At 51.9% G+C, this 27137-nt stretch overlaps 1 protein-coding gene across 1 annotated transcript; it reads left to right on the top strand.

Annotated features, from left to right (window-relative positions):
- Window positions 1–704: 704 nt before the first annotated feature.
- LOC144490807 (proline-, glutamic acid- and leucine-rich protein 1-like) lies at window positions 705–25801 on the top strand (the record flags this gene model as incomplete). Its single annotated transcript, XM_078208506.1, has 13 exons — window positions 705–769; window positions 4081–4186; window positions 5572–5721; window positions 7252–7323; window positions 9418–9477; window positions 12006–12156; window positions 13470–13599; window positions 14932–15019; window positions 16257–16345; window positions 19585–19701; window positions 22489–22639; window positions 24285–24450; window positions 25746–25801. Coding segments are annotated over 13 exons (1401 nt in total), but the record flags the coding sequence as incomplete, so codon positions are not given.
- Between the last annotated feature and the right edge of the window lie 1336 nt (window positions 25802–27137).

Raw genomic sequence — 27137 nt, 5'->3', positions numbered from 1 at the left:
CCTCCCTCCCCCCCCCCGACTCCCTCCCTCCCCCCCCCGACTCCCTCCCTCTCCCCCCCCCCCCCGACTCCCTCCCTCTCCCCCCCCCCCCCCCCCCCCGACTCCCTCCCTCTCCCCCCCCCCCCCCCGACTCCCTCCCTCTCCCCCCCCCCCGACTCCCTCCCTCCCCCCCCCCCCGACTCCCGACACTCTTTCCCCCCCCCCCCCCGGACTCTATTCCCCCCCCAGTCGACTGTCTCTCTCCCTCTCTCTGCCCATCATCTCTCCCCCGACCCCCTACTGCACAAACCTCCCCTCCCACTCCCCAACCCCCTTCCCCATGCATTCCCCTCGATGCCCCCTTCCCCTTTTTCCCTTCTCCCTGCCCCCCCCCCCCCATCACTCCCTTCCCTCTCCTGCCCTTCCCCGCCCCCCCTATAATATTCCCCATTTGGGGGATTTGGTAAATATCTCAGCTGCTGCCGTGTCCTGGTTAACCCTCCGTCCTCACGCTTCCTGCGATCCGGTTTCCTCCCACAGTCTGAAAGACGTGCTGGTTAGGGTGCATTGGCCGCGCTAAATCCTCCCTCTGTTCCCCGAACAGGCGCCGGGGTGTGGCGACTCGGGGATTTCCACAGTAACTTCATTGCAGTGTTAATGTCAGCCTACTTGTGACACTAATAAATAAACTTAAAAACCTTAATGTTTAATGCTTTTTCTTTCAGAATCTGTCTGATCTTGGCGGTTTGATTGGCATCAGTAACTCCAATCTGCGTTCTGTGAAAACCAGGTGAGGATTATGGGAGCGGTCGTTGATCTCTGTGTGAAGGGTGCGGGTCCCATTTCACTCGCACAGGGTCCTTGGAGCGTCCTGGTCCAAGGTTCGCCAAAAACTAGCCCGTCGACACAGCAAGTGATTAGGATTTAAAATGCGGTGTTGTCAGTAATTGCGAGGCGGATGAATACGCAAGCTCTGAAGTCTTGCTACAGGGTGGCACAGTGGTTAGCACCGCTGCCTCACAGTGCCAGGGACCCGGGTTCGATTCCCGGCTTGGGTCACTGTCTGCACATTCTCCCCGTGTCTGTGTGGGTTTCCTCCAGGTGCTCCAGTTTCCTCCCACAGTCTGAAAGATGCATAGATTAGATGGATTGGCCATGCTAAATTGCCCCTTAGTGTCCAAAGATGTGCAGGTTAGGTGGATTGGCCATGCCAAATTGCCCCTTAGTGTCCAAAGATGTGCGGGTTAGGTGGATTGGCCATGCCAAATTGCCCCTTAGTGTCCAAAGATGTGTGGGTTAGGTGGATTGGCCATGCCATATTGTCCCTTAGTGTCCAAAGATGTGCGGGTTTGGTGGATTGGCCATGCTAAGTTGCCCCTTAGTGTCCAAAGATGGGTAGGTTGGGTGGATTACAGGGGTAAATATGTGGAGTGATGAGGGTGGGTCCTGGGGAAGATGCCAGTCGGTGCATTTTCGATGGGTCGAATGGCCTCCTCCTGCACTGCGGGGATTCTATGAAATCTCCTGCCCCATACTATATAAGACCCTCGTCAGACCCCACTTGGAGTACTGTGCTCAGTTCTGGTCGCCTCATTCCAGGAAGGATGTGGAAAAGATTGAAAGGGTGCAGAGGAGATTTACAAGGATGTTGCCTGGATTGAGTGGCATGCCTTATGAGGATAGGCTGAGGGAGCTCGGTCTTTTCTCCTTGGAGAGACGTAGGATGAGGGGAGACCTAACAGAGGTGTATAAGATGTTGAGAGGCATAGATCGGGTGGACTCTCAGAGGCTTTTTCCCAGGATGGAAATGGCTGCTACGAGAGGACACAGGTTTAAGGTGCTGGGGGGTAGGTACAGGGGAGATGTTAGGGGTAAGTTTTTCACACAGAGGATGGTGGGCGAGTGGAATCGGCTGCCGTCAGTGGTGGAGGAGGCAAACTCAATAGGGTCTTTTAAGAGACTCCTGGATGAGTACATGGGACTTAATAGGATGGAGGGTTATAGGTAGGTCTAGAAGGTAGGGATATGTTCGGCACAACTTGTGGGGCTGAAGGGCCTGTTTGTGCTGTAGTTTTTCTATGTTTCTTACCGTGAATCTATACCCCCTGGTTATTATTGACCCCTCTACTAAGGGGAAAGGTTTCTCCCTATCCACCCTGTCTATGTCCCTCATAATCTCGATCAGGTCGCCCCTCAGTCTTCTCTGCTTCAGAGAAAACAACCCAAGCCTACCCAACCTCTCTCCATAACTGAAATGCTCCGTCCCAGGCAGCATCCTGGTGAATCTCCTCTGCACCCTCTCCAGTGCGATCACGTCCTTCCTATAGCGTGGTGACCAGAACTGCACACAGTGCTCCCGCTGTGGCCTAACGAGCATTTTATACAGCTCAATCCTCACCTCCCTGCTCTAATATTCTTCTGAACTCCAATGAGTACAAGCCCAAACTTTCTTCACAAGGCAACCCAGAAATCAGTCGAGTGAGGAACCCTCAATGCTTCCAGTCGAGTGAGGGACCGTCAATGCTTCCAATCCCCTCTTTTAATTGAGAATTCTGTGCACAGCCCTCCCAAGTGTGACTCTCCAGTGCCCCAGACAGATTCATGGAATGTCTCGTGCAAAAGGAGGCCATTCGGCCCATCGAGTCTGCACCGGCCACAATCTCACCCAGACCCTATCCCCGTAACCTCACGTATTTACCCTGCTAATTCCCCTGACAATGGGCAGATTAGCATGGCCAATCCACCTAACCTACATATCTTTGGACACTAAGGGGCAATTTAGCATGGCCAATCCACCTAACCTGCACATCTTTGGACACTAAGGGGCAATTTAGCATGGCCAATCCACCTAACCTACACATCTGTGGAGTGTGGGAGGAATCCTGCGCAGACACGGGGGAGAACGTGTAAACTCCACGCAGGTGGTCACCAAGGCTGGAATCGAACCTGGTTGCCTGGTGCGGAGGCTGCAGTGCTAATCACTGTTGCAGGGGGCATTTAAGTCACACAGTGAGGTGACTATTCCATTCCACCAGACACCGCCCTAACGCCCTGCGGCTGAGAGGTGAAAGGAATGCCACTGTCTTTTGATTTATTGTTGTCACATGTGTTGGGATACAGTGAAATGTATTGTTTCTTGCCCGCTATACAGACAAAGCATACCGTTCATAGAGATGGAAACGAGAGTACAGAATGTAGTGTTACAGTCATAGCTAGGGTGTAGAGAAAGATCAACTTAATGCGAGGTCGGTCCATTCAAAAGTCTGGCGGCAGCAGGGAAGAAGCTGTTCTTGAGTCGGTCGGTGCGTGACCTCAGACTTTTGTATCATTTTCCCGACGGAAGAAGGTGGAAGAGAGAATGTCCGGGGTACGTGGGGGTCCTTGATTATGCCGGCTGCTTTTCCCGAGGCAGCGGGAAGTGTAGACAGAGTCAATGGATGGGAGGCTGGTCTGCGTGATGGATTGGGCTACATTCACAACCTTTTGTAGTTCCTTGCGGTCTTGGGCAGAGCAGGAGCCCATACCAAGCTGTGATACAACCAGAAAGAATGCTTTCTATGGTGCATCTGTAAAAGTTGGTGAGAGTCGTAGCTGACATGCCAAATTTCCTTAGTCTTCTGAGAAAGTAGAGGCGTTGGTGGGGCTTTCTTAACTATAGTGTCGGATTGGGGGGGACCAGGACAGGTTGTTGGTGATCTGAACACCTAAAAACCTGAAGCTCTCGACCCTTTCTACTCCGTCCCCGTTGATGTAGACAGGGGCATGTTCTCCTTTACGCTTCCTGAAGTCGATGACAATCTCCTTCGTCTTGTTGACATTGAGGGGCAAAGAGTTATCCAGTCTCGAGGCGTTAGCTCTGTTCTCTCTCCCCAGATCAGAGCATCCCTACGGTGCAGAAAGAGGCCATTTGGCCCATCGGGCTTGCAGCGACAACAATTCCACCCAGGTCCTATCCCCGTAACCCCCCACGCTGCCACCATGTTCTATTCCAGTGTTTTCTGTTGTTCCTTTTTGCTACTCTGCCCAGTTTATCTTCAGCCATTGCTGATGTCCCCCCCTCTTTGCCTCGTTCCGATTCCCCACCCCCTCTCCCTCCTGCAGGTTCGAAGGAGTTTGCCTCTTGGCTCTGCTGGTTGCCGACAGTCCCACGGATACGTTCCAGGATCAGTGTATCTCATGGCTGCGAGCTGTGCAGCACATCATCCAGGTAAGCAGCGGACTCTCGGGTTGCCCTCTACAAGACCATCAGACACAGGAGCAGAATGAGGCCACTCGGCCCATCGAGTCTGCTCCGCCATTCAATCATGGCTGATATTTTTCTCATCCCCATTCTCCTGCCTTTTCCCTCTAACCCCTGATCCCCTTATTGATCAAGAACCTATCGATCTCTGTCTTAATGACCCGGCCTTCTGCGGCAAAGAGTTCCACAGATTCACCACTCTCTGGCTGAAGAAATTCCTCCTCATCTCTGTTTAAAAGGATCGTCCCTTTAGCCTGAGGTTGTGCCTCTGGTTCTAGTTTTTCCTACTCGTGGAAACATCCTCTCCACGTCCACTCTATCCAGGCCTCGCAGTATCCTGTAAGTTTCAATAAGATCCCCCCCTCATCCTTCTAAACTCCCAACGAGTACAGACCCAGAGTCCTCAACCGTTCCTCATACCACAAGCTCTTCATTCCGGGGATCATTCTTGTGAACCTCCTCTGGACCCTTTCCAAGGCCAACACATCCTTCCTTAGATATGGGATCCAAAACTGCTCACAATACTCCAAATGGGGCCTGACCAGAGCCTTAGACAGCCTCAGAAGTACATCCCTGCTCTTGTATTCCAGCCCTCTCGACATGAATGCTAACATTGCATTTGCCTTCCTAACTGCCGACTGAACCTGCACGTTAACCTTAAGAGAATCTTGAACAATGACTCCCAAGTCCCTTTGTGTTTCTGATTTCCGAAGCATTTCCCCAGTTGGAAAATAGTCTATGCCTCCATTCCTCCTTCCAAAATGCAGAACCTCACACTTTCCCACATTGTATTCCATCTGCCACTTCTTTACCCACTCTCCGAACCTGTCCAAGTTCTTCTGCAGCCCCCCTGCTTCCTCAACACTACCTGTCCCTCTACATATCTTTGTATCATAATTGTCACATGTACTGGGATACAGTGAAAAGTATTGTTTCTTGCGCGCTGTACAGACAAAGCATACTGTTCATAGAGTACAAAGGGGAGAAGGATTTGATTTATTATTGTCACGTGTATTGGGATACAGTGAAAAGTATTGTTTCTTGCGCGCTATACAGACAAAGCATGCCATTCATAGAGTACGTAGGGGAGAAGGATTTGATTTATTATTGTCACATGTATTGGGATACAGTGAAAAGTATTGTTTCTTGCGCGCTATACGGACAAAGCATACCGTTCATAGAGTACATAGGGGAGAAGGATTTGGTTTGATTTATTATTGTCACATGTATTAATCCCAAACGAATCTCTCGACTGAACCTGCACGTTAACCTTAAGGGAATCTACCAAGGCTTCTCCCACTCCTCCGTCCTCGAGAGCGTCGCTAATCTCTTCCCCCTTGTCTTGGTTCCAGTCCCAGGACCCCCAGACGACGATGGAGGTGGCAGTCTGGGCGTTGCGCGACCTGCTGAAGTACTCATCCCAGCTGCCGGAGCTCGCCCGCGAGGTGGCTATGAATCACATCCCCACCATCGTGACGTCCCTGCTCGGCTTGAAGCTCGAGGTAAACCCCAGGCCCGATTCCGAACGGTTTCCCCCCCCCCCCCCCCCCCCCCAGGGCCAAAGGCCTCAGACAGAACGGGGTGGAAGAGGCGGGCAGCACAGCGCCTACTGGAGTTTATCATCTCCAGATTGGCAAAGCCGCGGGGAGGGAGGGTGAGCTGCGGGGAGGATACAGAGATGTTACAGCGTGATGTGGGCGAGTGGGCATCTGCATGGCCGATGCAGCGTAATGGTGGGTAACCGTCAGACTAACCCACTTGGGCAGCAATAATAGGAAGGCCGATTATTATCTGAATGGGTGTGAATTGAGTTTTTAAAGTTGATTTATTAATGTTACAAGTGGGCTGGCGATTGCTACAGAGCTCTGGGGAAAGAGTGGGGCAGCGGGATTAGTTTGGGATTGATACAGGGCTATGGGGAGAGAGCGGGGCAGCGGGATTAGTTTGGGATTGATACAGGGCTATGGGGAGAGAGCGGGGCAGTGGGATTAGTTTGGGGATTGATACAGGGGCTATGGAGAGCGTGGGGCAGTGGGATTAGTTTGGGGATTGATACAGGGCTATGGGGAGAGAGTGGGGCAGTGGGATTAGTTCGGGGATTGATACAGGACTATGGGGAGAGAGTGGGGCAGCGAGATTAGTTTGGGGATTGATACAGGGCTATGGGGACAGAGTGGGGCAGTGGGATTAGTTTTGGGATTGATACAGGGCTATGGGGAGAGAGCAGGGCAGTAGGATTAGTTAGGGGATTGATACAGGGCTATGGGGAGAGAGTGGGGCAGTGGGATTAGTTTGGGGATTGATACAGGGCTTTGGGGAGAAAGTGGGGCAGTGGGATTAGTTTGGGGATTGATACAGGGCTATGGGGAGAGAGTGGGGCAGTGGGATTAGTTTGGGGATTGATACAGGGCTATGGGGACAGAGTCGGGCAGTGGGATTAGTTTGGGGATTCATACAGGGCTGTGGAGAGAGTGGGGTAGTGGGATTAGTTTGGGGATTGATACAGGGTTGTGGGGGGAGAGTGAGGCAGTGGGATTAGTTTGGGGATTGATTCAGGGTTATGGGGAGAGAGCGGGGCAGTGGGATTAGTTTGGGGATTGATACAGGGCTATGGGGAGAGAGTGGGGCAGTGGGATTAGTTTGGGGATTGATACAGGGCTATGGGGAGAGAGTGGGGCTGTAGGATTAGTTTGGGGATTGATACAGGGCTATGGGGACAGAGAGGGGACAGTAGGATTAGTTTGATACAGTTTTGTATCAATCCCAAACTAACCCTACTGTATCAATCTCCCCCCCCCCCCCCCCCCCCCCCAATGTGGGGCAAGAAGGATAGGGTGGGACTGTGGTTGGTGCAGACTCGATGGGCCGAATGGCCTCCTTCTGCACTGCAGGGATTCTATGGGATTTCCTGTCTCCATTTTGAAAGAAAAGATTGAAATGTTTGTAGTTCCTGACCCCTTGCTGTCCTCAGCAAGAGTTTACCGTGTGAGCGAACGCAGGGGAAAGGTGTAACACTCTTGTCTCTTTTGCAGTGTCAGCAGTCAGCGATGGACGGAATGAAGGCTTGTATGACCTTCTATCCCAGGGCGTGTGGATCTCTGCGGGTAAGGAACCTTGCTGTCTTGCCTGGGTCACCCTCTTAAAGGCAACGTTCAAATTGGAAAACCGCCCCATTTTAAATTTACAGACATAGTTCGCAAGTAATGGGGCTATCTCAGGCCAGCGTCAGTCAGCGACTGAGTTTGAAATGTGCAGGAGGGTGTGATTGTACAGTACTGGTGGGGACGGGACGGTCTCTGTATAACACTGGGGTACAGTACTGGTGGGGATGGGTCTGTCACTGTATAACACTGGGGTACAGTACTGGTGGGGATGGGTCTGTCGCTGTATAACACTGGGGTACAGTACTGGTGGGGACGGGTCTGTCGCTGTATAACACTGGGGTACAGTACTGGTGGGGACGGGTCTGTCGCTGTATAACACTGGGGTACAGTACTGGTGGGGACGGGTCTGTCGCTGTATAACACTGGGGTACAGTACTGGTGGGGATGGGTCTGTCTCTGTATAACACTGGGGTACAGTACTGGTGGGGACGGGTCTGTCGCTGTATAACACTGGGGTACAGTACTGGTGGGGACGGGTCTGTCGCTGTATAACACTGGGGTACAGTACTGGTGGGGACGGGTCTGTCGCTGTATAACACTGGGGGACAGTACTGGTGGGGATGGGTCTGTCACTGTATAACACTGGGGTACAGTACTGGTGGGGACGGGTCTGTCGCTGTATAACACTGGGGTACAGTACTGGTGGGGACGGGTCTGTCGCTGTATAACACTGGGGGACAGTACTGGTGGGGATGGGTCTGTCGCTGTATAACACTGGGTTACAGTACTGGTGGGGATGGGTCTGTCACTGTATAACACTGGGGTACAGTACTGGTGGGGACGGGTCTGTCACTGTATAATACTGGGGTACAGTACTGGTGGGGATGGGTCTGTCACTGTATAACACTGGGGTACAGTACTGGTGGGGACGGGTCTGTCACTGTATAATACTGGGGTACAGTACTGGTGGGGATGGGTCTGTCACTGTATAACACTGGGGTACAGTACTGGTGGGGACAGGTCTGTCACTATAACACTGAGGTACAGTACTGGTGGGGATGGGTCTGTCGCTGTATAACACTGGGGTACAGTACTGGTGGGGACAGGTCTGTCACTATAACACTGAGGTACAGTACTGGTGGGGATGGGTCTGTCGCTGTATAACACTGGGGTACAGTACTGGTGGGGACGGGTCTGTCACTGTATAACACTGGGGTACAGTACTGGTGGGGACGGGTCTGTCACTATAACACTGGGGTACAGTACTGGTATGGATGGGTCTGTCACTGAATAACACTGGGGTACAGTACTGGTGGGGACGGGTCTGTCGCTGTATAACACTGGGGTACAGTACTGGTGGGGACGGGTCTGTCACTATAACACTGGGGTACAGTACTGGTGGGGATGGGTCTGTCACTGTATAACACTGGGGTACAGTACTGGTGCGGACGGGTCTGTCGCTGTATAACACTGGGGTACAGTACTGGTGGGGACGGGTCTGTCGCTGTATAACACTGGGGTACAGTACTGGTGGGGACGGGTCTGTCACTGTGTAACACTGGGGTACAGTACTGGTGGGGATGGGTCTGTCACTGTATAACACGGGTACAGTACTGGTGGGGATGGGTCTGTCACTGTATAACACTGGGGTACAGTACTGGTGGGGACGGGTCTGTCGCTGTATAACACGGGTACAGTACTGGTGGGGACGGGTCTGTCACTGTATAACACTGGGGTACAGTACTGGTGGGGACGGGTCTGTCGCTGTATAACACTGGGGTACAGTACTGGTGGGGACGGGTCTGTCACTGTATAACACTGGGGTACAGTACTGGTGGGGACGGGTCTGTCACTGTATAACACTGGGGTACAGTACTGGTGGGGACGGGTCTGTCACTGTATAACACTGGGGTACAGTACTGGTGGGGACGGGTCTGTCACTGTATAACACTGGGGTACAGTACTGGTGGGGACGGGTCTGTCACTGTATAACACTGGGGTACAGTACTGGTGGGGACAGAGAGCAGACACGGAGAGCTCACACGAGATGAATTCTCAGGATGGTTGTAACTTTGTCTTTCTTTGCGCTAACAGGGCAAACTGGCTGCGTATTTTCTCAATAAACTGGATACCGCAAGTCCTAATGTCCAGGAGGTAAGCACCGGGAGGTATTGCGAGTGAGATTTAACCTCTTGTGTTGAGTTGCGTTGAGTTCTGCGTTGTCGGGTGAAGTTCTACACGCTGCCCCTTCTCCGAGGGCTGTCTTTACTGGGATCACAAGATGGCTGTGCGGGTGGTGAAGTTTGCATTCCGCATTTTAGGCCGCACGGTGGCACAGTGATTTGCACTGCTGCCTCACAGCGCCAGGGACCCGGGTTCGATTCCCGGCTTAGAGTCATAGAGGTTTACAGCATGGAAACAGGCCCTTCGGCCCAACTTGTCCATGCCACTCTTTATTTTTAAAACCCCTAAGCTAATCCCAATTGCCCACATTTGGCCCATATCCCTCTATACCCATCGTACCCATGTAACTGTCTAAACGCTTTTTAAAAGACAAAATTGTACCCACCTCTACTACTACCTCTGGCAGCTCGTTCCAGGCACTCACCACCCTCTGTGTGAAAAAATTGCCCCCTCTGGACACTTTTGTATCTCTCCCCTCCCACCTTAAACCTGTGCCCTCTAGTTTTAGACTCCCCTAGCTTTGGGAAAAGATCTTGACTATCTCGCTGATCTGTGCCCCTCATTATTTTATAGACCTCTATAAGGTCACCCCTCAGCCTCCTACACTCCAGAGAAAAAGCCCCAGCCTATCCAACCTCTCCTTATAACTCAAACCATTAAGTCCCGATAGCATCCTAGTACATCTTTTCTGCACTCTTTCTAGTTTAATAATATCCTTTCTATAATAGGGTGACCAGAACTGTACACAGTATTCCAAGTGTGGCCTTACCAATGTCTTGTACAACTTCAACAAGACATCTCAACTCCTGTGTTCAATTTTCTGACCAATGAAACCAAGCATGCCGAATGCCTTCTTCGCCACTCTGTCCACCTGTGACTCCACTTTCAAGGAGCAATGAACATGTACCCCTAGATCTCTTTGTTCTGTAACTCTCCCCAACGCCCTACCATTAACTGAGTAAGTCCTGCCCTGGTTCAATCGACCAAAATGCATCACCTCGCATTTGTTTAAATTAAATTGCCCCATAATCATAGAAATCATAGAAACACTACAGTACAGAAAGAGGCCATTTGGCCCATCGAGTCTGCATCGACCACAATCCCACCCAGGCCCTACCCCCATATCCCTACATATTTACCCACTAATCCCTCCAACCTACGCATCTCAGGACACTAAGGGAAATTTTTAGCATAGCCAATCAACTTAACCCGCACATCCTTGGACTGTGGGAGGAAACCAGAGCACCCGGAGGAAACCCACGCAGACATGAGGATAATGTGCAAACTCCACACAGTGACCCAAGCCGGGAATCGAACCCAGGTCCCTGGAGCTGTGAAGCAGCAGTGCTAACCACTGTGCTACCATGCCGCCCATAATGTCCAAAGATGTGCAGGTTAGGTGGATTGGCCGTGCTAACTTGCCCCTTAATGTCCAGATATAGAAGATAGGAGCAGGAGGAGGCCATTCAGCCCTTCCAGCCTGCTCCCCCATTCATCACCATCATGGCTGATCATCCAACTCAATAGCCTAATCCTGCTTTCCCCCCATAACCTCTGACCCCATTCGCCCCAAGTGCTATATCCAGCCGCCTCTTCAATACATTCAATGTTTTGGCATCAACTACTTCCTGTGGTAATGAATTCCACAGGCTCACCACTCTCTGGGTGAAGAAATGTCTTCTCATCTCCGTCCCAAATGGTCTACCCCGAATCCTCGGACTGTGACCCCCCACCTTCCCCCATCTCTCCTCATACATCAGTCCCGCCATCCCCGGAATCAGCCGGGTAAACCTTCGCTGCACTCCCTCCAGAGCAAGAACAGTGGCACCACTGGGGAGCCCAGAACCAGGGGGCACAATTTCAAAATCAGAGGGCAGCTACTTGGGACCGAGATTCGGAGATATTTCTGTGCACAGAGAGTGGTGAATCTTTGGAGTTCTTTACCCCAGAGATCTGTGGAAGCTCAGTCGTTGAATATGTTTACAGCAGAGGGTGATGGATGGTAGAGTGGTTAACACTGCTGCCAAACAGCGCCAGGGACCCGGATTGGATTCCTGGTTCAGGTCACTGTCTGTGATGAGTTTGCATGTTCTCCCCACCCCCCGATGTGCAGGTTAGGTGGATTGGCCATGCTAAATTACCCCTTTGTGTCCAAAGATGTGCAGGTTAGGTGGATTGGCCATGCTAAATTACCCCTTTGTGTCCAAAGATGTGCAGGTTAGGTGGATTGGTTATGGGAAATATGCAGGGTTACAGGGATAGGGCGGAGTGGAAGACATGGGTGGGATGCTCTTTCGGAGCAAGACTTGATGGGCTGAATGGCCTCTTTCTGCACTGCAGGTGCTATGGTACTGAGTGGGATTGAGTGAGTAGTCGTCCGAGAGTGGGGGCTAGGATGGGTGTAACGGGTTGAATGGCCTGTTGCTGCATCATGCACTGTCTGACTGTACGTTTTTTCCTCTGATCTTTCTCTTCCCCCCCCCCCCCGCCCCGTCCAGCTGGCCTGCCAGTGCTACGTGCTGTTACCGAGCCTGGGCACGGGATTTGCCCAGGGGGTGAAGTACGCAGAGTCCTGGGCACAGCAGCTGCACTGCCTCCTGGCCACCCTACACGGCGTATTGGAGCAGCTGTACGAAGAGACGGAAAACGGTGAGGACTCAAATACGAGCCCGGCCCGGTTCCCTGTCCCGTAGCAAAGCTTTAAATGCGTGGGCAGGACAGCTGTGGGTGCTGGGGTGGTGAGGGGGCGGGGGGGGGGGGGTTGTGTGTGAGCCCGTCCGCTTTGGCAGGAAGAGTCGCAAAACGGAATTTGATTTTTTGTTTAACTGGAGAGAGACGGCAGAAAGCCGCGGTACAGAGGGATCTGGGCGTCCTTGTGCATGAATCCCTCATTGCTTGCAGCCAGCATGCAATTAGCAAGGCAAACAGAATTTTTATCGCAACGGGGAGAGATGGAGTATAAAAATCGTGAAGTCTTGCTGCAAAAGTGCAGCCTGTTCATCAGGAGGCACCTTGAGTACTTGTTTATACAGAGTTCACAGGGGAGAAGGATTTGATTTATTATTGTCACATGTATTGGGACACAGTGAAAAGTATTGTTTCTTGCGCGCTATACAGACAAAGCATACCATTCATAGAGAAGGAAAGGAGAGGGTGCAGAATGTGGTGTTACAGTCATAGCTAGGGTGTAGAGAAAGATTAACTTAATGCGAGGTAGGTCCATTCAAACGTCTTTGACGGCAGCAGGGAGCCGAACAGGCACCAAAGTGTGGTGACTAGGGGATTTTCGCAGTAACTTCATTGCAGTGTTAATGTAAGCCAACTTGTGACACTAATAAACTTAAAAACACTTCTCTCTCTTTGGGGGGCGGGGAGTAAAAATGCTGGAAAATCTCAGCAGGTCTGACAGCATCTGTGGAGAGAGAATGAAGCCAACGTTTTGAGTCTGGATGACCTTTTGTCAGTTGGGCCCTGTTCTTGAGTCGGTTGGTTCGTGACCTCAGACTTTTGTGTCCTTTTCACGAAGGAAGAAGGTGGAAGAGAGAATGTCCGGGGTGCGTGGGGTCCTTGATTATGCTGGCTGCTTTTCCCCGAGGCAGCAGGAAGTGTGGACAGAGTCAATGGATGGGAGGCTGGTTTGCGTGATGGATTGGGCTACATTCACGACCCTTTGTGGTTTCTTGCGGTCTTGGGCAGAGCAGGAGTCATCCCAAGCTGTGATACAACCAGAAAGAATGCTTTCTGTGGGGCATCTGTAAAAGTTGGTGAGAGTCGTAGCGGACATGCCAAATTTCCTTAGTCTTCTGAGAAAGTAGAGGCGGTGGTGGGGCTTTCTTTGTACAGAACCGCTCGTGAAATCTGCAGACGAATACTGACACCACCCCCTGATCTCTATCTGTCTTGTCCCTAACCCTAAACCCTCCCCCCTCCCGCCGATCTCTACCTCTCTCGTTTGCCCGCAGACCCCGTTCACTACGAGGGACCCGGTGTCGACCTCCCGCTGCCTGTGCTGTGTGACAGTGACCCGTTCTGCGTGCTGCGTCTGAGGCAGAGATTCTCTGCACTGAGCAGGTGCCTCTCGCTGCTTCTCAGGTACGTCCGGCCTCCACCCTCCTCAGGGAGGCCACCCCGCTCCACCCATGGGGAGGCGATGGCCTAGTGGTATTATCGCTAGACTATTAATCCAGAAACTCATCTCCTGTTCTGGGGGGACCCGGGTTCGAATCCCGCAGATGGTGGAATTTGAATTCAATTTTAAAAATATCTGGGATTAAGAATCTACTGATGACCCATTGTCGGAAAAACCCATCTGGTTCCCTTTGGGGAAGGAAATCTGCCGTCCTTACCCGGTCTGGCCTACATGTGACTCCAGAGCCACAGCAATGTGGTTGACTCTCAACTGTCCTTTGAAATGACCCAGTAAGCAACTCAGTTCAAGGGCAGTTGTTGGGGTGGCACAGTGGGTTAGCACTGCAGCCCCTCAGCGCCAGGGACCTGGGTTCGATTCCCGGCTTGAGTCACTGTCTGTGGCGGGGTCTGCACCCACGCAGGCGCGGGGGTGGGGGAGAGAGAATGTGCAAACTCTGCACAAACAGTGACCCAAGCCAGGGATCGAACCCGGGTCCCAGGCCGCAGTGCTAACCCACTGTGCCGCCACGCCGCCCCGGGGAGGAAAACAAAAGCTGGCCCAACCCTTAACCCAATGAAAGCGGCACGGTAGCACAGTGGTTAGCACTGCTGCTTCACAGCTCCAGGAACCTGGGTTCGATTCCCGGCTTGGGTCACTGTCTGTGCGGAGTCTGCACATTCTCTTCGTGTCTGCGTGGGTTTCCTCCGGGTGCTCCGGTTTCCCCCCACAGTCCAAAGATGTGCGGGTTAGGTTGATTGGCCATGCTAAATTGCCCCTTAGTGTCCTGAGATGCGTAGGTTAGAGGGATTAGTGGGTAAATATGTGGGGATATGTAGGGCCTGGGTGGGATTGTGGTCGGTGCAGACTCGATGGGCCGAATGGCCTCTCTCTCTGCTGTAGGGTTTCTAAGATTTCTAAGAAAGAATTTTTAAAAATTAAATAACCACCGTGCTGTCCAATTTTCAAAACAAATCAGGAATTAAGAATCTACCGATGACCCATCTGGTCACTAATGTCCTTTAGTGAAGGAAATCTGCCGTCCTTACCCGGTCTGGCCTACATGTGGTTCCAGAGCCACAGCCAATGTGGTTGACTCTCAACTGCCCTCCAAGGGCAACTAGGGATGGGCAATAAATGCTGGGCCCAGCCAGCGACGCCCGTGTCCAAAGAATGAATTTTTTAAAAATCCTATCCGTCACTTTTATTGAATAAATATTTGTGGGGTTTTTTTTCTAACTCTTGTCTGTTCCCTCCATCTCTCTCTCTCTCTCTCTCGCTCTCTCCTCATCTCTCAGTTCGGATTTCCCAGTACCTGTCAAGCTGCCACTACAGGATATCCTGAACTTGGTTTGCCGAGTCTTAAACATCAACACCAAGAACATGGTAAGATCCGGCACTGGAATCCGTCTCGGATTTGTCTTGCCCGAGTTTAATTTGTTTTCTGTATTGTCGGAACGAGGAGGGCAAGCTACTGAACACAAAAGCATAGGAACCCCGTGATAAGAACTAGGAGCAGGAGTAGGCCATCTGGCCCCTCGAGCCTGCTCCGCCATTTACGATTTACATAGATGATTTGGAGTTGGGGACCAAGTGTAGTGTGTCAAAATTCGCAGATGACACTAAGATGGGTGGCAGAGCAAAGTGTGCAGAGGACGCTGAAAGTCTGCAAAGGGATATAGATAGTCTAAGTGAGTGGGCGAGGGTCTGGCAGATGGAGTACAATGTTGGTAAACCTGAGGTCATCCATTTTGATAGGAATAACAGCAAAATGGACTATTATTTAAATGGTAAAAAATTGCAGCATGCTGCTGTGCAGAGGGACCTGGGTGTCCTTGTGCAGGAATCTCAAGGAGTTGGTTTGCAGGTGCAGCAGGTAATTAAGAAGGCAAATGGAGTTTAAAAACCGCGAGGTTATGTTGCAGCTGTATCAGGTGCTGGTGAGGCCACACCTGGAGCACTGTGTACAGTTTTGGTCTCCTTACTTGAGAAAGGATATACTGGCACTGGAGGGGGTGCAGAGGAGATTCACTGGGTTGATTCCGGAGTTGGGAGGATTGGCTTATGAGGAGAGACTGAGTAGACTGGGACTATACTCATTGGAATTCAGAAGAATGAGGGGAGATCTTATAGAAACATATAAGATGATGAAGGGAATAGATAAGATAGAAGCAGGGAAGTTGTTTCCACTGGCGGGTGAAACTAGAACTAGGGGGCATGGCCTCAAAATAAGGGGGAGCAGATTTAGGACTGAGTTGAGGATGAGAAAAAAATCAGCCATGACTGAATGGCGGGGCAGACTCGATGGGCCGAGTGGCCTAATTCTGCTCCCATGTCTTATGGTCTTAAAACAAACATGGTAGCGATTAAGATCAATTATGTTGCTGCAGTAACAACGCAGTGCTGTTGGATGCAGACACAACGGCTTAGAGTGCGTAGAACAGAGCAAGAAACATGACTAAAATACATCTCTTTAAGGCGCGGTAGCGTCGCAGCGTTGCGCACGATCCCGCGACTGGACTCATTTGGACATTCGCTGGTCTCGCTTCGTCCCAGCGCTGTTGTGACACGCAGTTGTGTTTGGTCCACCGTCAAATGTCTTCCTCTCGATCCCTCCTTGCAGAGCTGGGTGGGCGAAGGGCCGTTGAAAATGTTAGTCCTGCCGACGATCCACTGCGACGCCCTGGAGCTCCTGTCATCGCTCATCACCGTGTAAGTGTACCGCCGCTCGCTCGGGAAAGTCGTGAGTGAAATAATCCTTCCCTCACTCAGGGTTGAAGCTTCTCCCCGTCAGGAACGATCGATGTGAGAATAACTTGCAGCGTTTCACGCCCGGTTCCGGGCTCCACGCTACGGGCAAGATGTGAAGGTGCAAGAAAGATCAATGAGAACGGTGGCAGGGCTGAAGGATTGACAAAGCATACCGTTCATAGAGTACATAGGATAGAAGGATTTGATTTATTATTGTCGCATGTATTGGGATACAGTGAAAAGTATTGTTGCGCACTATACAGACAAAGCATACCGTTCATAGAGTACAGTAAGTAGTCTCACAGCACCAGGTTGAAGTCCAACAGGTTTATTTGGTAGCACGAACTTTCGGAGCGCTGCCCCTTCATCTGGGTGAGTACGAGTGTCGGCACCTACCTGATGAAGGGGCAGCGCTCCGAAAGCTCATGGTACCAAATAAACCTGTTGGACTTCAACCTGGAGTTGTGAGACTTCTTACTGTGCCCACCCCAGTCCAACGCCGGCAACTCCGCATCATGTTCATAGAGTACATAGGGGCGAAGGATTTGATTTGATTTATTATTGTCACATGTATTGGGATACAGTGAAAAGTATTGTTTCTTGCGCGCTATACAGACAAAGCATACCGTTCATAGAGAAGGAAAGGAGAGAGTGCAGAATGTAGTGTTACAGTCATAGCTAGGGTGTAGAGAAAGATCAACTTAATGCGAGGTAGGTCCATTCAAAAGTCTGACGGCAGCAGGGAAGAAGCTGTTCTTGAATCAGTTGGTACGTGACCTCAGACTTTTGTATCTTTTTCCCCGATCGAAATATGATAGAATCCCTACAGTGCAGAAGGAGACCATTCGGCCCATCGAGTCTGCACCGACCACAATCCCACCAAGGCCCTATTCCTGTAACCACATATTTATCAGGCTAATCCCCCTGACATTAGGGTTAATTTAGCGTGGCCAATCCACCTAACCCGCACATCTTTAGATTGTGGGAGGAAACTGGAGCACTTGGAGGAAATCCACACAGACACGGGGAGAATGTGCAAACTCTACACAGACAGTGACCCGAGGCCAGAATTGAACCCGGGTTGTTGGCACTGTGCCACCATACTGCTCAAGTGGAAGAGAGAATGTCCGGGGTGCGTGGGGTCCTTGATTATGTTGGCTGCTTTTCCCGAGGCAGCAGGAAGTGTAGACAGAGTCAATGGATGGGAGGCTGGTTTGCGTGATGGATTGGGCTACATTCACGACCTTTTGTAGTTTCTTGCAGTCTTGGGCAGAGCAGGAGCCCAGACCAAGCTGTGATACAACCAGAAAGAATGCTTTCTATGGTGCATCTGTAAAAGTGGTGAGAGTCGTAGCTGACATGCTGAATTTCCTTAGTCTTCTGAGAAAGTAAAAGGTGTTGGTGGGGTTACTTAACGATAGTGTGAGTCCTTTTTGGTACCCTCTCCAGTGCCTTCACATCCTTTGGGAAGGGTTGTCCCCAAAGTTGGAAATGGGAAGCGGGAAGTGCAGACCGAGTTAATGGATGGGAGGCTGGTTTGCGTGATGGACTGGGCTACGTTCATGAGCTTTTGTAGTTCCTTGCGGTCTTGGGCAGAGCAGGAGCCCAGACCAAGCTGTGATACAACCAGAAAGAATGCTTTCTATGGAGCATCTGTAAAAGTTGGTGAGAGTCGTTGTGGACATGCCAAATTTCCTTAGCCTCCTGAGAAAGTAGAGGTGTTGGTGGGGCTTTCGTAACTATAGTGTCGACGTGGGGGGACCAGGACAGGTTGTTAGTGATTTGGATACCAGGTCAGTGAAGAGATTGAAGGGGACAACGTCATTCTCTCCGGGTAAAGAGAAGGTTGAGAGGAGATTCGGGATGGATGCTCAACATCATGAAGGGTCCGGGTCGTGCAGATCGAGGGAAGCTGCCCCCCTTGTTTGACTGACCGGTTCCAGGGGACTGGGTGAGAGAGTGGGAGTTAAGTGGCCATGCTCGCACTAAGTGATGCGGGACACTCGAAGGGTTGTACGGTCTACTGCTCCTATATCTTATTGGTGCAGAAGGCAAGCTGAGGACTGAGCATAGACCATAAGACATAGGAGCAGAATTAGGCCACTCGGCCCATCGAGTCTGCTCCGCCATTCAATCATGGCTGATGTTTTTCTCATCCCCATTCTCCTGCCTTTTCCCCTGATCCCCTTATTAATCAAGAACCGATCTATCTCTGTCTTAAAGACACTCAGTGACCCGGCCTCCACAGCCTTCTGCGGCAAAGAGTTCCACAGATTCACCACTCTCTGGCTGAAGAAATTCCTCTTCATCTCTGTTTTAAAGGCTCATCCCTTTGGCCTGAGGTTGTTCCCTCTGGTTCTAGTTTTTCCTACTAGTGGAAATATCCTCTCCACGTCCACTCTATCCAGGCCTCGCAGTGTCCTGCAAGTTTCAATAAGATCTCCCCTCATCCTTCTAAACTCCAACGAGTACAGACCCAGAGTCCTCAACCGTTCCTCATACTGGAACTGGGACCCACATGAATTACAGGATCCCAACAGAAGGAGGCCATTCGGCCCACAGAGCTTACACCGACAACCATTCCACCCAGCCTTATTCCATTAGTTAGCTAGCTAATCACCCTGACATTGCATCCTGATTATAAGGCACAATTTAGCATGGCCAATCCACCTAACCTGTACATCTTTGGACACTAAGGGACAATTTAGCATGGCCAATCCACCTAACCCGCACATCTTTGGATTGTGGTAGGAAACCGGAGCCCCCGGAGGAAACCCATGCAGACACGGGGAGAATGTGCAGACTCCGCACAGACAGTGACCCAGGCCGGGAATTGAACCAGGGTCCCTGGCACTGTGTGGCCACTGTGTCACCCAGTGCTGCCAATCAGTGCCAAAATGATGCAAAACGTTCTCCTACAACGCGTGGTTAGGATCTGGCAGTGACTGCCTGAGAGCGCGGCAGAGGCAGATCCTGCAACACTCCAGTTCTCTGCTGAGAGCAGCTAAGTTTTGACAGCCGTATGGAGGTTTTGAATGTCAGCTGTTGGGTTGGTGGGTAAGAGTTTACAGTTTGAATTGAGCATCTCCTGACATTCTGACGGTACCCCCCTCCCGCCTGTCTGTTCCCGCGCGTGGCGGGTGAGCGGTTAAAGATGGTGCCCAAGGGGTGGTGACGTTGATTGTGTCTTGACTTGACAGGTGCAGGAAGCATCTTCTGCGTTTCTCGGACATCATCTGCAGGCTCTTCCCCCAGGTCCTGACCACGTGGGGCACGCCCCGAGACGCAGTCGTGCCGGGACAGGAGAAAGCGTACAGGTCAGATTCTGCCACGCGTGCGGGGTTTGCGAGGGTTTGGCGAGATTCGGGGGAGGGAGTGTCGTGGAATCAGTGCTATGACGATGTGTGAAAAACCCTCAGCTCAAGAGGTCGTTCCCACCGCCATTTTGTTTCCTGTCCTCGTCGCCAGTATTGGGTCTCAATCTGTTTTGGGCGGCGGGTGTTCCCCACCCTGCCATTCGCACCTCCTCTAGGCCCATCTTTTGTTTAATTGCTTGTCCATTGTCGCGTCCTTTGGCCTTGTGCAGTCACCCTGTTTTTTTAGCGTGTGACAGGCACAGGAAAGTTCTTCCATTCACAACTTTCACAGAATCCCTACAGTGCAGAAGGAGGCCATTCTGCCCATCGATCCTGTACCAACAACAGTCCCACCCAGACCCGATCCTCGTAACCTCACATATTTACCCTGCTAAACCCCCCAGACACTAAGGGGCAATTTACCATGGCCAATCCACCGAACCTGCACATCTTTTGGACAGTGCGAGGAAACAGGAGCACCCGGAAGAAACCCACGTAGAAACTTACTCATCTTTGGACACCAAGGGACAATTTAGCATGGCCAATCCACCTAACCCGCACATCTTTGGACACGAAGGGGCAATTTAGCATGGCCAATCCACCTAACCTACACATCTTTCGGACTGTGGGAGGAAACCGGAGCACCCGGAGGAAACCCGCGTAGACACAGGGAAAACGTGTACAGTTACCGAAGTTGGAATCGAACCCAGGTCCCTAGCGCTGTGAGGAAGCAGTGCTAACCGCAGTGCCAACCACTGTGCCAACCGTGCCGCCCACTACTTCTTTGACAAGTTCACTCATCCAAGCAAAAGCCCAGTTCACCCATTCGGTGTCCAACTAACACGGTTTGAAAAATAGAAGCCATTGTTAGGAAAGGCGCAATGGCACAGAATTAGCACCAAAGATAACGTTTCAGATAGATTAGATATCCAGGATGTAGAGAGCGCACGTTGTGTGTGCGTCGCCTGCCCTGGTTTCCATCTGGGTGCTCCCTGTTGTTGAGCGCAGCCCACCTCCAGTCTCGAGTCAAGTAACTGCGGCAAATGTTACACATTCCTTGTTTTATTGAACAATTTCTCCAGTAAAAAGCTCTTCAAATGTATACGGTCGCTAAAACATATATCATTCCAAGATGGCTCGAACCTATCTTAGTTGACCTTCATCGTAAAGCAATATCCATTCGCAGTTTCACCATTTGCCAGGTTTCCACTGAACCGTAGAATCCCGACAGTGCAGGAGGTGGCCATTTGGCCCATCGTGTCTGCACTGACTCTCCGCAAAGAGCCTCCCACCCATCTCCCCTCCTCCGCCCGACCTCCATAATCCCATGCATTTAGCACGGCCAATCCACCTAACCTGCACATCGTTGAACACTAAGGGACAATTTAGCATGGCCAATCCACCTAACCTGCACATCTTTGGACACAGGGACAATTTAGCATGGCCAATCCATCTAACCTACACATCTTTGGACACTAAGGGACAATTTAGCACAGCCAATCCACCCTAACCTGCACATCTTTGGACACTAAGGGACAATTTAGCACAGCCAATCCACCTAACCCACACATCTTTGGACACTGAGGGACAATTTAGCACAGCCAATCCACCTAACCTACACACCTTTGGACACTAAGGGACAATTTAGCACAGCCAATCCACCTAACCTGCACATCTTTGGACACTAAGGGACAATTTAGCACAGCCAATCCACCTAACCCGCACATCTTTGGACACTAAGGGACAATTTAGCACAGCCAATCCACCTAACCCGCACATCTTTGGACACTAAGGGACAATTTAGCACAGCCAATCCACCTAACCTGCACATCTTTGGACACTAAGGGACAATTTAGCACAGCCAATCCACCTAACCCGCACATCTTTGAACACTAAGGGACAATTTAGCACAGCCAATCCACCTAACCTACACACCTTTGGACACTAAGGGACAATTTAGCACAGCCAATCCACCTAACCTGCACATCTTTGGACACTAAGGGACAATTTAGCACAGCCAATCCACCTAACCTGCACATCTTTGAACACTAAGGGACAATTTAGCACGGCCAATCCACCTAACCTGCACATCTTTGGACACTAAGGGACAATTTAGCACGGCCAATCCACCTAACCTGCACATCTTTGAACACTAAGGGACAATTTAGCATGGCCAATCCACCCAGTCTGCACAGCTTTGGACACGAAGGGGTAATTTAGCATGGCCAATCCACCTAACCTCCATATCGTTGGACATTCTTTATTGATTTATTTATTTTTATTGTTAACACTGCAATGAAGTTACTGTGAAAATCCCCAGTTGCCACACTCCAGTGCCTGTTCGGGTAACACTGAGGGAGAATTTAGCACGGCCAATGCACCCTAACCAGCACGTCTTTCAGACTGTGGGAGGAAACCGGAGCACCCGGAGGAAACCCACGCAGACACGGGGGAAAAACGCGCAAAATCTGCACAGGCAGCGACCCGAGCGGGAATCGAATCCAGAGCCCCAGCGCCGGGAGGTAACGGCGCCAACCACCACGCCAATCTACCTAATCCACAAATCTTTGGAGTGCGGGAGGAAACCCGCGCAGACACGGGGAGAATGTGCAAGCTCCACATGGACAGTGACCCGAGGCGGGAATCGAACCCAGGTCCCTGGCGCTGTGAGGCAGCGATGCTAACCACTGTGCCACCATGCCGCGCCCTGTCAGTGTCGTATAGTCAATGTCAACATTGTGTTTACAGCTCCGTGCGAGTCAAGGTCTACGAGGTCCTGGGCACGTGGGTGAAGGTCTGCGGGGCCTCCTCGGGCGTTCTGCAAGGGGTCTTCCACCATTCTGACGTCTTATTGGCTAACCTGATCGCTGACATCACTCCGGCCGCGGGCACGACGAAGGTAAGCATGCCGTGGAGTGGGCGGGAGGGGAAGGTGCGTGACTTGCAAGGGGAAAATAACATTTGGGATTTTAAAAATTCCCGCGAGTCTTTGATGGGCGAGAATCCATCACGGAAGTTTGTTCAGTCAGTCATCGATTGTTGGAGCTTTGCTTCAGAGACTAAGCATGAAGCTGGCTTTCGGGTGAGGGATTTCCCTTCTTAATTACGGCTCAGCTAATACAAAGACTCGCGGAGACGGTATTCTGGTATAAGATGTTCCTTTACTTCCCAGACCCGGTTCAACGCAGCAAGGGAGAGCAGTTTTGGTGGGGATCCAAATCTACTCTAAAAGTACATCACTTTCAGTATTACAATTAAAGTTTTAAAGTTTATTTATTAGTCACAAGCAGGCTTAACATTAACACCGCAATGAAGTTACTGTGAAAATCCCCTAAATCACCACACGCCGGCGCCTGTTCGGGTAACACTGAGGGAGAATTTACCACGCAGACATGGGGAGATGTTTAGCACTGCTGCCTCACAGCGCAAGGGACCCGGGTTCGATTCCCGGCTCGGGTCACTGTCTGTGCAGAGTCTGCACGTTCTCCCCATGTCTGTGTGGGTTTCCTCCCACACTCCAAGGACGTGCTGGTTAGGGTGCATTGGCCATGCTAAATTCTCCCTCAATGTTACCCGAACAGGTGCCGGAGTGTGGCGACGAGGGGATTTTCACAGTAACTTCATTGCAGTGTTAATGTAAGCCTACTTGTGGCACTAATAAATAAACTTTTTAAAACCTTTACAGGATGGCAGCACAGGGGAGGGGGAAAGAATTCAGGAAGCGCTGCTCTCGGAGGAAATAGTTTAGCCCTCAAGGCTGGGGAGGGGGGTTGTAACGTTTTGTACTCTTGAAGGGTTGTAGTCAATACCGCGATCACCATGAACTGAGGCCTGCAATGCACACCCATCTACACTTCTGGGGTTGCAGCCTTTAAGCCTCGTTGTGGGGTGTGTGGCATTTGCTCCCACACATCCTCTACCACCTCCCACCACCACATTCAAGGCGGCACGGTGGCACAGTGGGTTAGCACTGCTGCCTCACAGCGCCAGGGACCCGGGTTCGATTCCCGGCTCGGATCACTGTCTGTGCGGAGTCTGCACATTCTCCCCGCGTCTGCGTGGGTTTCCTCCGGGTGCTCCGGTTTCCTCCCACAGTCCAAAGATTTGTGGGTTAGGTGGATTGGCCATGCTAAATTGCTCCTTAGTGTCCAAAGATGTGCAGGTTAGGTGGATTGGCCATGCTAAATTGCCCCTTAGTGTCCAAAGATGTGCAGGTTAGGTGGATTGGCCATGCTAAATTGCCCCTTAGTGTCCAAAGATGTGCGGGTTAGATGGATTGGCCGTGCTAAATTGCCCCTTAGTGTCGGGGGATTAAGAGGGTAAATGCCTGGGGTTATGGGGGTAGGGCCTGGGTGGGATTGTGGTCGGTTCAGACTCGATGGGCCGAATGGCCTCCACCTGCACTGTAGGGCTTCTATGATTCATTCCAGCCGACTGGGGAGCCCCGTGGGGCAGTCAGGGTGGGGGGGAGGGGGGAGGGGTGTGACCCAGCCAGCTCCTGCGTCAACCCGACTGAGCGGCCTTTGACCTTTGGACCCTTGCAGCTGCGGGCGGGCAAGCCGGCGGGGGACGGGGCGCAGCAGCTCCACTACGGCAAGCACAGCAACAAGAAGCAGAAGCTGATGGACCCGAGTGATGCCACCGCCATGACAGGCCACAAGAAGCAGGACCTGGCCGCCAACAGCGATGTCTGCCTGGCGGCGCTGAAAGGTACCCGCGCGCTGGCGCCCACCTCACTGCGTCTCCCCATCTCCCCCCCGCCGCACGTCCATTCCTGGGGCATTAACAAATCTGCCGTCCTTACCCCGGTCTGGCCTACATGTGACTCCAGAGCCACAGCCAATGTGGGTGACTCTCAACGGCCCTCCAAGGGGCAACTAGGGATGGGCAATAAATGCTGGGCCAGCCAGCGACGCCCGTGTCCCAGGAATGAATAAAAAAATATTCCCTTCTCCCTGGTTCCTTTCCAGTCTCGATCCAGATGGTGTGAAATGTGAGCTGCCTCAGTCACTCCGTCAGGATCAGATCCAGGTTCTTATCGATTCCAGATCAGGAAATTCCCAGTTGAACCAATGTCTGTTTTTTGGTTTTGAATTCACCTTCCCACTCCCTCTCCACTCTCTGTCTGTCTGTCTGTCTCTCTCTGTCTCCCCCACCCCCGCCGCCCCTCCCGCCCTACCCCCTCCCCCCACCCCACCTGCTCCACCCCCTCTCCCCCCCACCCCGCCCCCTTCCCCACTCCCACCCCCGCTGGCCCCCTCTCCCCGGCCCCCTTCCCCCACCCCTGCCGCCCCTCCCGCCCTCCCCCCACCCCACCTGCTCCACCCCCCTCCCCCCCCCCCCCCCCACTCCCGCCCCCCTTCCCACCCCCCCAACCCCCTCCCCCCCCCCCCCCCCCCACTCCCGCCCCCCTTCCCCACCCCCCCCACCGGCCCGCTCTCACTCTCCTCCCTCTCCCAGGTGGGAGGGATGTCGAACCTATGCACACACTCGGACCGGGATTCCCTGATGTTTGATGTGAGATGCAGACTGATCAGACGACACAGTGGTTAGCACTGCTGCCTCGCAGCGCCAGGGACCCGGGTTCGATTCCCAGCCTCGGCTCACTGTCTGTGTGGAGTCTGCACATTCTCTCCATGTTTCCTTGGATTTCCGTCGGGTGCTCCAGTTTCCTCCCAGAGACCAAAGATGTGCGGGTTAGGTGGATTGGCCATGCTAAATTGCCCCATGGTGTTCAAAGATGTGTAGGTGAGATGGGGTTAGTCGTGCTAACTGAGTTACAGGGATACGGCTGTGCAAGGGGGGCCTGGGTAAGATACTATATCTGTCAGAGAGTCGTTACAGACTCGATGGGCCGAGTGTCCTCTTCTGCATTGTGGGGATTGTCAGCCCAGTGGATGCTGCCCTGGCGGACCCTTCCTCTCTGCTCTCCATCACTGGCTGGTGGGGTCCCTAATTTTGTGTTTTCTTCTCTCTCCACCCCCACCCCCCTTCCACTCCATCAGTCTGCAGCGCTGTCATCCTGTCCTGTGGAAGCCTGCTGAAGGAGGACACACACAAGGTGAGTGTGGCTGGCTCCGGGGGGGCGCAGGGGGGGCGCTACGCAAAGTCGGGGCTCGTTCGAACAACGGCGCACTCTTTTATAAAGCACATTCCTCCACCTCATGATCTCCAGAACATTTGATTTGATTTATTATTGTCACATATATTGGGATATCAGTGAAAAGTATTGTTTCTTGCGCGCTATACAGACAAAGCATACTGTTCATAGAGTACATAGGGGAGAAGGATTTGATTTGTTATTGTCACATGTATTGGGACACAGTGAAAAGTATTGTTTCTAGCACGCTATACAGACAAAGCATACTGTTCTTAGAGAAGGAAATGAGAGAGCAGAATGTAGTGTTACAGTCATAGCTAGGGTGTAGAGAAAGATCAACTTAGCGCAAGGTAGGTCCATTCAAAAGTCTGACAGCAGCAGGGAAGAAGCTGTTCTTGAGTCGGTGTGTTCATGTTCTAAGGAGAAGAGGTTGGGAGCCTTACGAGGGGAAATTCTGCCCCCCAAAGGGTGGTGGGCTATCTGTGTAAAAAAGGGGACCAGTAAAGGAAGCACCTTGGATGCTTGTGTGGGAATGTTACGTCCTTGCAGGCAGTAGAGATTCCCAAGAGCGATGGGGTTATGGGGATCGGGCCTTGGTGGGATTATAGTCGGTGCAGACTCGATGGGCTGAATGGCCTCCTTCTGTCCTCTAGAGATTCTATGATTTTACCAATTGCTTCATTAGGGTGGCACAGTGGTTAGCGCTGCCGCCTCTCAGCGCCAGGGACCCGGGTTCAATTCCCGGCTTGGGTCACTGTCTGTGTGTGGAGTCTGCACGTTCTCCCGTTGTCTGCGTGGGTTTTTCTGGTTTCCTCCCACACTCCAAAGATTTGCAGGGGAAGTGGATCGGCCGTGCCAACTTGCCCCTTAGTGTCAGGGGGATTCGCAGGGTAAATACGTGGGGTTAGGGGAATAGGGCCTGGGTGGGATTGTGGTTGGTGGTGATTCGATGGGCTGAATGGCCTCCTCCTGTACGGTTTCCTCCCACTGTACAGAGATGTGTGGGTTAGGTGGATTGGCCGTGCTGAATTGCCCCTTAGTGTCAGGGGGACTAGCTAGGGTACGTGTATGGGGTTATGGGGATAGGGCCTGAGTGGGCTTGTAGGCAGCGCAGACTGAATGGACCGAATGGCCTCCTCATGCCCTGTAGGGATTCTATGATTAGTTTCAAAGAGGCAGCACAGCAATGGGCCGAATGACCTGCTCCGATTAAATAATTGAATCTTCAATCAAAATTCCTTTTTATTTAGTTTGAAAAATGTAACCCCCGAGTTGGCCTTTATTTGGGTTTTCGCTT

The sequence above is a fragment of the Mustelus asterias genome, unplaced genomic scaffold (genome assembly GCF_964213995.1).
Source record: "Mustelus asterias unplaced genomic scaffold, sMusAst1.hap1.1 HAP1_SCAFFOLD_3834, whole genome shotgun sequence".
Taxonomy (NCBI): Eukaryota; Metazoa; Chordata; class Chondrichthyes; order Carcharhiniformes; family Triakidae; genus Mustelus; species Mustelus asterias.
This window is presented reverse-complemented; position numbering and strand designations above follow the sequence as displayed.